Source organism: Curcuma longa, chromosome 12 (genome assembly GCF_044706935.1).
Source record: "Curcuma longa cultivar G26 ecotype Majalengka, Jawa Barat chromosome 12, ITB_CL_G26_1.1, whole genome shotgun sequence".
In the NCBI taxonomy this organism is placed as follows: Eukaryota; Viridiplantae; Streptophyta; class Magnoliopsida; order Zingiberales; family Zingiberaceae; genus Curcuma; species Curcuma longa.
This window is the reverse complement of record NC_133872.1, coordinates 3,818,690-3,830,220: the sequence shown is the minus strand read 5'-3', so window position 1 is coordinate 3,830,220 and position 11,531 is coordinate 3,818,690. Positions and strand designations below refer to the sequence as shown.

The window sequence follows — 11,531 nt, the reverse complement described above, 5'->3', positions numbered from 1 at the left end:
TATTAGTTTCCTCGATTATCATTTTTCAGATACAACTCCTAGCAGATCTCAATCTCAAGAAGACACCACAACTGTTGGAGGTGATAGATGATAGTCAGGTCATGAGCTACACTTTTTTACTTTAATATAATAGTATTTATATTGATATTTGGGTGAAACTCTTGACCATGTGTTTATATTAATGTTTACAACTACAGGATGTTGACGAACTTGTCAGTTTATCACCTGAGAAATTGTTGCTAAAATGGATGAATTTTCATCTGAAGAAAGCAGGATACAAGAAAACTGTGTCAAATTTTTCTTCTGATGTGAAGGTATAGATCATCACAATAAATAAAAAACAGGCTGTATGTTGTGTATAAGAATATTTGTAAATTGTGCAGCACTGTATGACTTTTAAGATTTTTTGGTTGTTAAAACTCTTTTCTTGGTCACAATGAAAACTCTGACATCTTTACCTGATCAACTTTATATTTTCCTTTGCAATACTTAAATTTTTTAATAATATAACTGCAATGTTTTTCAGATTCTCATGAACTTCATCTCTACAGGACGGTGAGGCATATGCTTACCTTCTTAAAGCTCTTGCACCTGAGCATGCCAACACAGACATTTTAGATGTTAAAGATCCTAATGAAAGGGCAAAAAAAGTACTTGAACAAGCTGAGAAATTGGATTGCAAACGCTACTTGAGCGAAAAGGATATTGTTGAAGGCTCTCCTAATCTGAATCTTGCATTTGTTGCTCAAATATTCCAGCATAGGTGAGGGTTTGCAGCTTCATTTCATGTTACCTATGTTTTCCAAAGATCTTTTTTTTTTTACTAAAAGGCAAGCAAAAAAAATATACTGATAAGGGAAAACTATTTTTAAGAAATAGTTAGCCACATGAAAACAAGAAACATAAAATTGAACGAGAAAGTCTCAACCTCACCTGTATCTCCCAGCCACCCACCAACCTTCTAAACTACACATGTCCATACCGAAGTTATTCTGTATTCTCATCAATCTCAAGGTTAAGCAATGTCTTGACTCAGAATTCCTATTCCATTGGAAATAGGTGGTAACTGACAATTCATGTCACATTGTCAGTTCTGCTCATAGGATCATGCGGTTGTACAATCCAAATCTATGCTCACTAAACTGTGTCACCTCATCATCCTGTACTTTCTGCATTTTGTATTTGCCTTAGTATATATGCACTATTCTAACACCAACCACCATAGCACCCTACACATATCTCCCTGCTATATGCTCTGAGAGGAAATAACTGCTTTAATGTTCCAATGAACACCTAGTTGTTTAAAAAAGATCTGCTAGGCATTAAGCATCTACATATATCAAGTATAATTCAACATTTTCACCAGTCATCCTAGTATAATTTCAGTAGCTAAATAAATGTCATGTCTACAAACCCAAATCAGTTATTTATGAATATCATGTCTTTGTGGCATTGATTTCAAGGTGAAACTGTTTAATGTGAAACTGCATTGGGTCTCTAGTATTGGATTTCTATTTCTAATGATTTTTCAACATGATTCTGGGAGTGGAACCCATGATCCCACTAATCTAATTCCACACTACTTTTTGAGGAAGTGAGACTTGATTCTTTTGAGCCGTCCTTTTGCTACAAATGTATATATCCTTGGTTAACTAGATGCTCTAATTAGAACCATGAACCAAAGTCGCAATAATCAAAATACTCTATTGTCTAATTTACTAGTAAAATTTAGCAATTTTAGTCATGTAAATTTCTCCTTTAGTCCAAAGAATAAATTAAGAGAGCTGACCTAAACATGCTTATGATCTCTATCCTTTCACATCTATTATCTTGTAGTAGCCTGTAGGTTATGAAACAAGTCTCTGAATGTTTTTCTAGCTTTACTTCTTATCTGCAGTTATTTTCTGTTAATCGATCTATTCAAAAAGGCAGTGATGTCAGTTAGGACACTAAATTTTTGAGAATTTTTTATTTTTTAGTCAGTTATATTCAAAACTAGTATGATTAATGCTGCTTTGTAACTGTTGTCAACTTTTGACTCTGTTGTGTATTCATTTTCACGTTGTAAAACATTGATCATGTAGGCCATTGAAGCTTTGGATGAAAAAACACTGTTTCTTCCTTATTGTTTTTAAATCCTTGAATTTAACTTGCAAAGATTGAAGCTACATCAAAACTCATATCCAAAATCTTTGATCTGTACTTTTAAGGTTCTTTTTAGGTTATGCATCTTGCTTAGCTACATTAATGGCATTTGACTTGCAGGAATGGTCTATCCGCTGATGCTAAGCCAATCTCCTTGTCTCAGATGATGCCAGATGATATCCAGGTTTCTCGAGATGAGAGAGCTTTTAGATTATGGATAAATAGTCTTGGTATTGCTACATATGTTAATAATGTGTTTGAGGATGTCAGGAATGGGTAAGATCATTTTGATATTATAAATTTTCTTATCTGGAAAGTGTTTGATGATATGATTTTTGCAGATGGGTTCTTCTGGAAGTACTAGACAAAGTTTCTCCTGGATCAGTAAACTGGAAGCAAGCAAGTAAGCCCCCAATTAAGATGCCATTTAGAAAGGTAGAAAACTGCAATCAAGTTGTAAGGATCGGCACAAAGTTGAGCTTTTCGCTTGTAAATGTTGCTGGTAATGACATTGTCCAAGGAAATAAGAAGCTCATTCTCTGTAAGTTCATTCCAGTTTGAGTATGTTTTGCATATGCCCTTTTTCCCTTTAATAATATTTTTATTTGTTTTAAAGAAAATCCACTTTCAGAATTGCTTTCCATATTTTATTAAGCAAGTCATATTCAGATACAAAACCTAAATAACTAATCTTATCATGGAATTTGGTGCAACTTTGGAAGGTTAATTTCTCAAATTTATTTGGGATATGGTGTCTTTATTAAACATGGAAAAACAGAATCTTTTTTTGGAGAGCAAAGGCCAAAGACCTACATAGAATATATTGAAGTTTGTAATACAGGAATGTTTCTGAAATTGATCTCTGACTTACAAGATGAAAAATCTCAATATTAACTGTGCAAATTTGATAGTATTAATGGTCCCTTAGTCAGGAAAAAAACAAATAGAAAATTGCAAAATAAGAAGAAATAGGGAAATTAGATATTTAGTTTGTCCAAAGTTAACATCACTAAGTTATGTTAATTAGAGGTTGGCTGTATGGTTCTTATTCCTCCATCAAACTTTATGCACTATATCACTATTGAAATTCCTGTCGCTATTTTGTTTTTTGTTTTTGCTTCAACTAGGGTTTTATATGATCAGCATCACCCTTGTACCTCCAACTCTAGTCTTTAAATCTAATCTTAAAAACTATTGGTTATCTTTGAACACTATAATACGATAATAAATTATTTAGTCTCATCTTACAATTGTTCTCAGATAGTGGTATTTCTGATTTATTAACAGTTCAGTTATGATTTGTTTTTATCATCTCAAAGATGGCAACCAGATTTGCTATCAAATAAGTATTGACATATCCACATGTTTTTCAGCTTATCTGTGGCAATTGATGCGATTCAATATTCTTAAACTTCTGAAGAACTTGCGATATCACTCCCAAGGGAAAGAACTAACAGATGCTGATATTCTTAACTGGGCCAACGGCAAAGTTGAAGGATCAAACAGAACTCCTCAGATGGATAGTTTTAAGGTTTCCAAGTCGTTGTTTAACCCAGCTAGTAGTATTCATTATCAGCATTGCATTCCTTAGGCTTATATTTCCTTTCCTGTTTTCACCTATGCAGGATAGAAACTTTTCCAATGGATTATTTTTCCTAGAACTCCTTAGTGCTGTGAAACCGAGAGCTGTAAACTGGAAAGTTGTTACAAAGGGAGAAAATGGTAAACTCATCTAGTTACTATATTTCTATATATTTTTTGCTGGATGAATTTTATTTTGTATAAATTACTTTACAATCCAACAATTTCCATAAACTGAATGTAGATGAAGAGAAGAAGTTGAATGCCACATATATCATCAGTGTTGCACGAAAGCTTGGCTGCTCTGTCTTTTTGTTGCCTGAGGATATCATTGAGGTAATTTAGTACCAAGATTTTGATTCTCTCAATGATACACATTGCTGGTAGGGTTGGTAAAAGTTGACACGACCCTATTACACGACCTGACCCACAATCGTTCGGGCTTGGGTGGAGCTAAATAAGTTTGGGTCATATAGATATAGTTTGTATTTCAAACGAATAGTGTCACATGCCCTAACTCATTTAATTCAACAGATCATATGATATGATCCCCTTATGACTTATGATCTATCTAACCTGCTTAATTAAATAGGTCAATTCATTTATAAATGGATCATGTGCAAATTAGGACTCATTTATTAAAGTGTGGATTTTGGGTTTGGATTAAACAGGTTGTATAAATCAAAGAGACTGTTATTAAAGAGATTGATGATGATCAATAATTTTATTTTCAGTTTTTTTTTTCTTTGTATACCCTAAAACACATCCAATTTTACATCCATTGAATTGTAACAGGTAAACCAGAAAATGATTCTCACTCTCACTGCCAGCATCATGTACTGGAGTTTGCGAAACTCCCAACCATCGGAGGCTAATTCCAATGTTCCTGAACTCTCCCCTGAGGATTCTCCCACACAAACTCTTGCTCCATCAGACAGAGAAGGAAGTGCTATTGCAGGCAACATTTCTGACTCGACCATCGACAACACTGCCCCTGATACCCCTCAGTCAGAGAACAACAATGTGGCTATTGGAAGGTGAACAAAATGGACCACTTCACCCTTGAAGTTTTTGGCAGATAATACAAGTTTCTTCATACATTTGTGCTTCGAGAATTTTTTTTCCCAACAGTAAATACAAGTTTCTTTGTGGTTTTTCCCCCTGCATATATAGCTTCATTTGGGTGGCAGGGAAGATGAATAGGTAGCCAATATCTTTAATGGGTAGTTGTTTTTGCAATAGTTATTCTTTGATAATTTATTCAAATAACTGATTGGAAGCTCCAATTTTCTGCTTATAAGCTATGGATATATATAGTTTCTTGGCATGTAATATTTTGCCATACAAGTACAATGGTCATGATGGTTTAGCTTGTAGACATTTTTCTTTAAAGAACAGTAGAATTAAAGGTATTGTATTATTTTGGATGTGTTTTGTGTTAGAAAACATCTGTTGCATATTTCTATATATTCAAGACCTTCATATAGTTGGATGAACATCCAGTTTGCTTATTGTCAGACTTGCACCAAATTGTTCAACTTCAAGAAAAATTCCATCTACCACTCTTCCTGCACAGCACTTCAGCATGTATGTGCTTCAGAGCAAGTGTAATCTAGTAAGGCATTCATGAGGCCCAGGCGAATAGCAACTAATACACAATTCCATCCAGTTCGACAGAACTAGAACCTGGAATCTTTTTTATACCAGTCTTCTTCAGTGAGTTCCTCATCTGGAAAGCATCCGCCCACCGGCCGGCAGCAGCAAATATATTTGAAAGCAAAACATGGCAACCAGACTGCTTGGCCTTCAACTGGAGAACATCACTCTTTACTCGCTCAGCGATAGCTACATCTCTATGAATCCTACAAGCACCAAGCAAAGCTCCCAATACCATGATGTCCGGTTTCATCGGCATACTTCTGACTGCACCTTCTGCTTCTTCCAACAGTCCAGCTCGACCTAATAGATCAACCAAGCATCCATAATGCTTCATTTCAGGTTGAATACCATATACCGTTCTCATTCTCTCAAAGTATTGGCGCCCCTCACATACCAACCCTCCATGAACACAAGCCATTAGTACACCAAGAAAGGTTACATCATTGGGTTTCAGATCATATCGCAACATCTGTTGAAATGCATGAAGTGATTCGCGAGCTAGCCCATTGACAGCTAAACCCGTTATCAAAGCATTCCAACTAGAAACATTGTGTCGACGCAAAGATTCAAACACTTTCAGCGCAGTCTCGATGCTTCCACACTTAGCATACATATCGATCAGAGCAGCTCCAAGATTGTGTTCATTGTCCAGGGTCATATGGTTCTTGTCAATATAAGCATGAACCCACTTGCCTTGCTCCAGAGCTACAAGGTGCGCACAAGCTGAGAGGACACTGACCATTGTTACTTCATTAGGCTTTATCAAATTGTCGATTTGCATCTCTTTGAAGAGATGCAATGCCTCTGCAAACCGATTACTTTGTACGTACCCTGAAATCATGCAGCTCCACGATACAACGTCCCTTTCTGGCATTTGATCGAACAATTCCCTTGCAGCATCCATCTCCCCGTTCAATGCGTAGCCAGAGACCATCGAATTCCATGATACAACATTCCTTACGGGCATATCATCGAACATCTTCCTGGCGACCGGCAACAACCCCTGCCTTGCGAACCCAGACACCATGGAATTCCAGGTGACAACGTTACGCTGCACCGGCATTTTATCGAACAACGATCGTGCGATGTCCAACTCGCCTCTCCCTACGTAGCCACTGATGATGGAGCTCCAGGACACCTCGTTTTTGGCAGGCATTCCATCGAACAGCTCACGCGCGGCTTCCAAGTCGCCGACTTTGATATGCCCGTCGATGATTGTGTTCCAGGAGACGACGTCCACCGATCGAGAGCTCGAGTCGAAGAGCCTCTGAGCCGAGACCATGTCCTTGAACGTTGAGTACATCGAAAGAAGCGTGTTGAGCACGTAGATGTCAGATTCAAATCCTCGTCTGAGCACCTGGGAGTGGATTTGGGTGCCTTCGGCAAGGGAGGGAAGGCCGCAGGCTGCCTTGGCGAGAAAAGGGAACGTGAAACGGTCGGGGATCGATGAGGAGAGGAGGAGAGAAACGAATGAGTACATAGACTCGCCAGGATGGCGCCGGCTGCCGGAGAAGGCGCGGATGAGTAGGTTGTAGAGGAAGGTGGTGGAGGAGGGGAAGAGATGGAAGTAGAGGCGGGCGAGTGGGCGGGAGATGAGGGGGGAGGAAGGGTGGTCTGGGGAGAGAGCAAGGAGATCGGCAACGCGGCGAAGGGAGGCGACGCGGCGGATTTCGCCGGAGACAAGGAGGCGGGTAAGGCAGCGGCGGAGGTGGCGGAAGGCGAGAGGGGAGGTGGTTCGGATGCGGGCGGGGACGGGCGGATTCGGGTGCATCCTTTGCTACTGTAAAGATTTTGCATAAACATATAGCTGCCGCAAAGCATGGAAATGTTTTTTTTATATAATAAAAAATAAATTAAAAAATTATAATTAATTATTATGAAAAAGAGTATTTAAATTTTTATTATCTTCTATAATTTTATTTTAGCATAATCAATTTAACTATACTCCATAAGTAACGTGGAAATGATCAAATCTAGTACTTTACATATCAATTAAATCGAATTAAACGATCAAACTCATTAAAATTATCAATTAATTAAGTTAGTTCAAATATAAATTTAATTTATTAAATTGAATTAGAAGTTGTGAGTCTACTGTTATATTTTATATTAGTTGATTACCTTCAAATACGAGCCTTTCACGATCTCCTCGTCCTATCATTAGTTGACTCAGGATGAAAAAAATTAATTATTTTGATTTTCTTTTTTTTTGGGGAAAGGTAAATATGTATAAATGGATTGAAAAGTAAGGTACAGAAGCTATGCTTCTACAAAGCGATAGACATGTGTCTGTATTTTGAGGAATAACCTCTCAACACTAGACTCACGACTCTCAAAACGCCGCTTGTTGCGGGCTTGCCAAACAAGAAAGATCATGCAGGAGATTGCCAAATCTCGGGCCTTCCGTACCCGCCCCTTCCCGCGTAGCTCGCGACGAAAAGCTTGAAAGAGGCGTGCCATCGTGTAGATCTGCGGCCTAATGTGTAACCATCTTCGCACCATGTCCCATAGCTGCCTAGTGAAAGAACACCGGAAGAAAATGTGTGCGTTCGACTCCTCGGCTGAGTGACACAGTGAGCACTCCTTTAGAGGCTCATATGCCATGCGATCCGCTGTGCGTAGTCGTCCATGCGCCGCCAGCCAGTAGGTGAAACGATGTTTAGGCATGATGCCCACCCGCCATACTGCAGCTGCCCATGCAACCATAGACCCTCGCGGCTGAAAGAAACTGTATGCCAATCCTGCTCCTGCCCCTGCTCCCTGTCTATATGTTCTTGTCCGTCCAGAGTCAACTGCCCCATGGTGTGCTGACGGCCCACACCACAGGGCTGCACTTGCCATCCCAGGAGCGAGGTTAGCACCCAACATTGTAGCCAATCCATTTTGATGCGCATATGCTGCCCACCGTGGTGCACTGCCTGTGCAGGCTGCCCCTGTGCCACATGCACCGCCTGGGACACCGTCCACCTGCTGCCAATCCGAGACCCCATGGTGCTCTGATAAGCCACACCACGAGCCTCCATTCCGTCCAGCCATCCACTGCTCATTCAGCTGTTCTCCACCTGCACTGCACGTTGCATTGCCTCCATTATTTTGATTTTCGATCGAACGATCGTGAGAGCTTTATACGATATCTCTTATAACATTTGGAACAATATGTTAAAAAGGGTTGACGCTAAGACTATAGATACTAAGAACTTCACTAGCAATGGTCCGGAGAAAAATGTCCCTAAAATAATTGAGCAATTTGGAAAAAGAAGGGTCATGAGTATAGCCGTTAATTTAGATTAGGGTTGTCTGATTGATCCGCTCCGTTAAACAATTTAGACAATTTGAGTTGAAATTTTATCAATCTATTTTAAGATAGATTCAGATGGATAGGCCTGCGACCCACATGGATTAGCTCGCAGTAGGTTTGGATTGATCCGCGGGTTAAGAAAGTTTATTTATTTATTTTAAATTTTAAAATTAAAATATAAAACTCAATGTATTAGTAAACTTTGATCTATCTAAATCACAATTTAAATTTAAAAATTTCAATTTGACCAATTTAAATTATATTTAAAATTTAATATTTTTAAAAAAAATTTATAGATCGTGGATTGACCTGCCTAACTCGCAATCCGTCTTGGGTTGGTTGGGTTAAAGATTTTTTAATCCGCCAAGTTGGTGGGTCGATGCACCCTCCTCCACCATATGATAAATTTTTAATGGATTGGTCTGCTCCGTCATGGGTTGATCCATTTGATAGCTCTTATGAGATGACTATTATTTTTCTATTTAAAGTGAGCATATATTTTGAAAAGATAATAATCAATTTTATAAAAGAGTCAATCGATAACAACTAGAGTAAGTACGCGATTTTGAAATTTGATATAGTTGAGTTGATTACGACGGAACAGATTTGTTAAAGTAAACAAGAATCGAATTTTGGTGTAATTGAAATAATATCCTCCTCATGGTAGCTAACTACAACTTCTTGATTTACCTCCTTACAGATGATCGTGAGACTAATCGTATGACACTGTTGGGATGACGAATTTCATCTTTTGTTGAAGTGATTATGAAATTCGAATTCATTTCAAAAATGATTGAATATTATGAATTAAAATTAGATTTTGAGAAGACCTAAGGCAAGTGAGTCACAAAAATCAACACGGGTGATCCCCTTTAATTAAAAATATTCTTTTATAAATTACTTAACATCCAAATCAATGATAAAATATAAAATTATTCTTCGTGCATAATTAAATTGAATTATCACGGTTGATTTTAATTAAATCGGTAAGAGTTTAAAAATCCTAGAGTGTATTTTTAAAATAGATAAATTATAAGGCATGAAATGAAATTAGATGCTCTTGGGTTGTGATTTGTAAAAATGATTATCCGTACTAAACGTGAAGTCTAAATCCTAACCTTACTAAATCAAATGTAAACCAAGGCTAAACCTAATCTCCATCAAATAGCATTGAGGAAATACCGACAGAGTTTGACAGGGACTGTAATGACTAAGGCTGAGCAAAATGGAATTAACCCACCAAATCAATTAAAATTGAAAGTTGGATTCAGTTGATTTAAATTTTTTATTTTTAAAAAAAATATCGATTAATTCAATTAGTTTAGTTTGATTTCGAATTTATGATTTAAGATATCAGTTTAACTGATTAAACTGATGATATTAAACTACGACTTTAAAATCATGATTTCGTGATTCTATCTTTTCTAATCTCTCTGTTTCATTTATCAATTGACTGATAATAAAAAGATCAATTATTTTGATTTTTGATTAAATTAATAATTTTTTTATCGGTTCAATTGATTGATTGCTCACCTTGGGAAAGATGGAGAAATGGAGGCGTCGATTAATCCCTAAAATATTCACCAAAGTGGTAATAATTCCAGCCTCCATTGCGCCGCTTGCCTTAGATATCCCTTCCTCCTCTCAAAGCGCCCCGCCTTGTCCTGTTTAAAGAGCACATATATTTTGAAAGGAAAGACAGTGATCAATTTTATAAGACAGTCACTCTTCTTCTTCAGTAAAAGATGGAATTCGTCATCCCAACGATTCCATATGATCGATCTTATGATCATCTATGAGGAGGTAACCTCAACGGCTCCATACGATTGGTCCTATAACTATCTATGAGAATGTAAATCGAGAAACTACAATTGATCATGATAGAAAAGAGCATGATCTTAGTTTCATTAAGATTCGACTCTTGTCCATTTTAACAACTCTGCTTCATCGTTATAGGAGAGTCACTCGATGCCATCTTGAGGGAGCACATGATTTGGAGTTGAAGTTCTTTCTGAAAAGGATTAAATGCTATGAATTAAAATTAGATTTTGAGTTAGCTCAAAAAGCTTATGAGACACTCGCAATTGAGAAGACCTAAGGCAAGTAAATGAGGCACAAAAAACAACACTAACTATCCACGTTAATTAATAATAATATTCTTCTATAAATTACTTAACATCAAGATCAATGATATTTGAAAATTATTCTCGCGTGCATAACGAAATTGGATTATCACGAATGATTTTAATTAAATATGTAAGAGTTTAAAAATTCTAAAGTTTATTTTAAATTTAGATAAATATAATGAGTGAAATGAAAATAGATGTTCTTGGGTTCTAATTAGTAAAAATGGTTATCCCTTAAATCGAATGTAAACCAATTCTAAACCTCATCTCCTTCTCTTCCGTCGTTCGAATAGAGTTGCGGAAATGCCGACAGAGTTTGGCGGGGACTCCAACAACTAGGGCTGAGCAAAACATCGATCAAACTGAATTTTATCCAATCGAAATCGGAAGTTCAGTTCAATTAATTCAGATTTTTTTTTTAAAAAAAAATTGATTAATTCAGTGAGTTTGGTTCAATTTCGGAATTAAAATTTAAGATATCGATTTAACCAGTAAAATCGAATCGGAGGTCATTAGTCGACTGTTATATTTTATCAATCGATTATTATATTTTATCAGTCGATCGATGACCTTGATTGAGACTTCAAAATTATGATTTCGTGATTCTTTTTCTCTCGATCTCCTCGTTTCATCATTGGTCAACTGATGATGAAAAGATCGGTTATTTTGATTTTCGACTAAATTAATCAATTTTTATTCATTTGATTTGTTCGATTTTCATA

At 37.0% G+C, this 11,531-nt stretch overlaps 2 protein-coding genes across 2 annotated transcripts; one reads left to right on the top strand and one right to left on the bottom strand.

The window, feature by feature from the left end:
- The first annotated feature begins 19 nt into the window (after positions 1-19).
- On the top strand, positions 20-5,085 carry LOC141842661 (fimbrin-5-like). Its single transcript, XM_074730700.1, has 9 exons — positions 20-98; positions 198-314; positions 552-763; positions 2,266-2,421; positions 2,487-2,686; positions 3,519-3,676; positions 3,771-3,867; positions 3,971-4,062; positions 4,522-5,085. Exons 2-9 carry the CDS (start codon positions 249-251, stop codon positions 4,765-4,767), a joined length of 1,227 nt encoding a protein of 408 aa, XP_074586801.1. The 5' UTR covers positions 20-98; positions 198-248; the 3' UTR covers positions 4,768-5,085.
- A 241-nt stretch (positions 5,086-5,326) lies between these two features.
- LOC141842657 (pentatricopeptide repeat-containing protein At2g29760, chloroplastic-like) lies at positions 5,327-7,156 on the bottom strand. Its single transcript, XM_074730698.1, has one exon. It carries the CDS (start codon positions 7,154-7,156, stop codon positions 5,375-5,377), a length of 1,782 nt encoding a protein of 593 aa, XP_074586799.1. The 3' UTR covers positions 5,327-5,374.
- Positions 7,157-11,531: the final 4,375 nt, after the last annotated feature.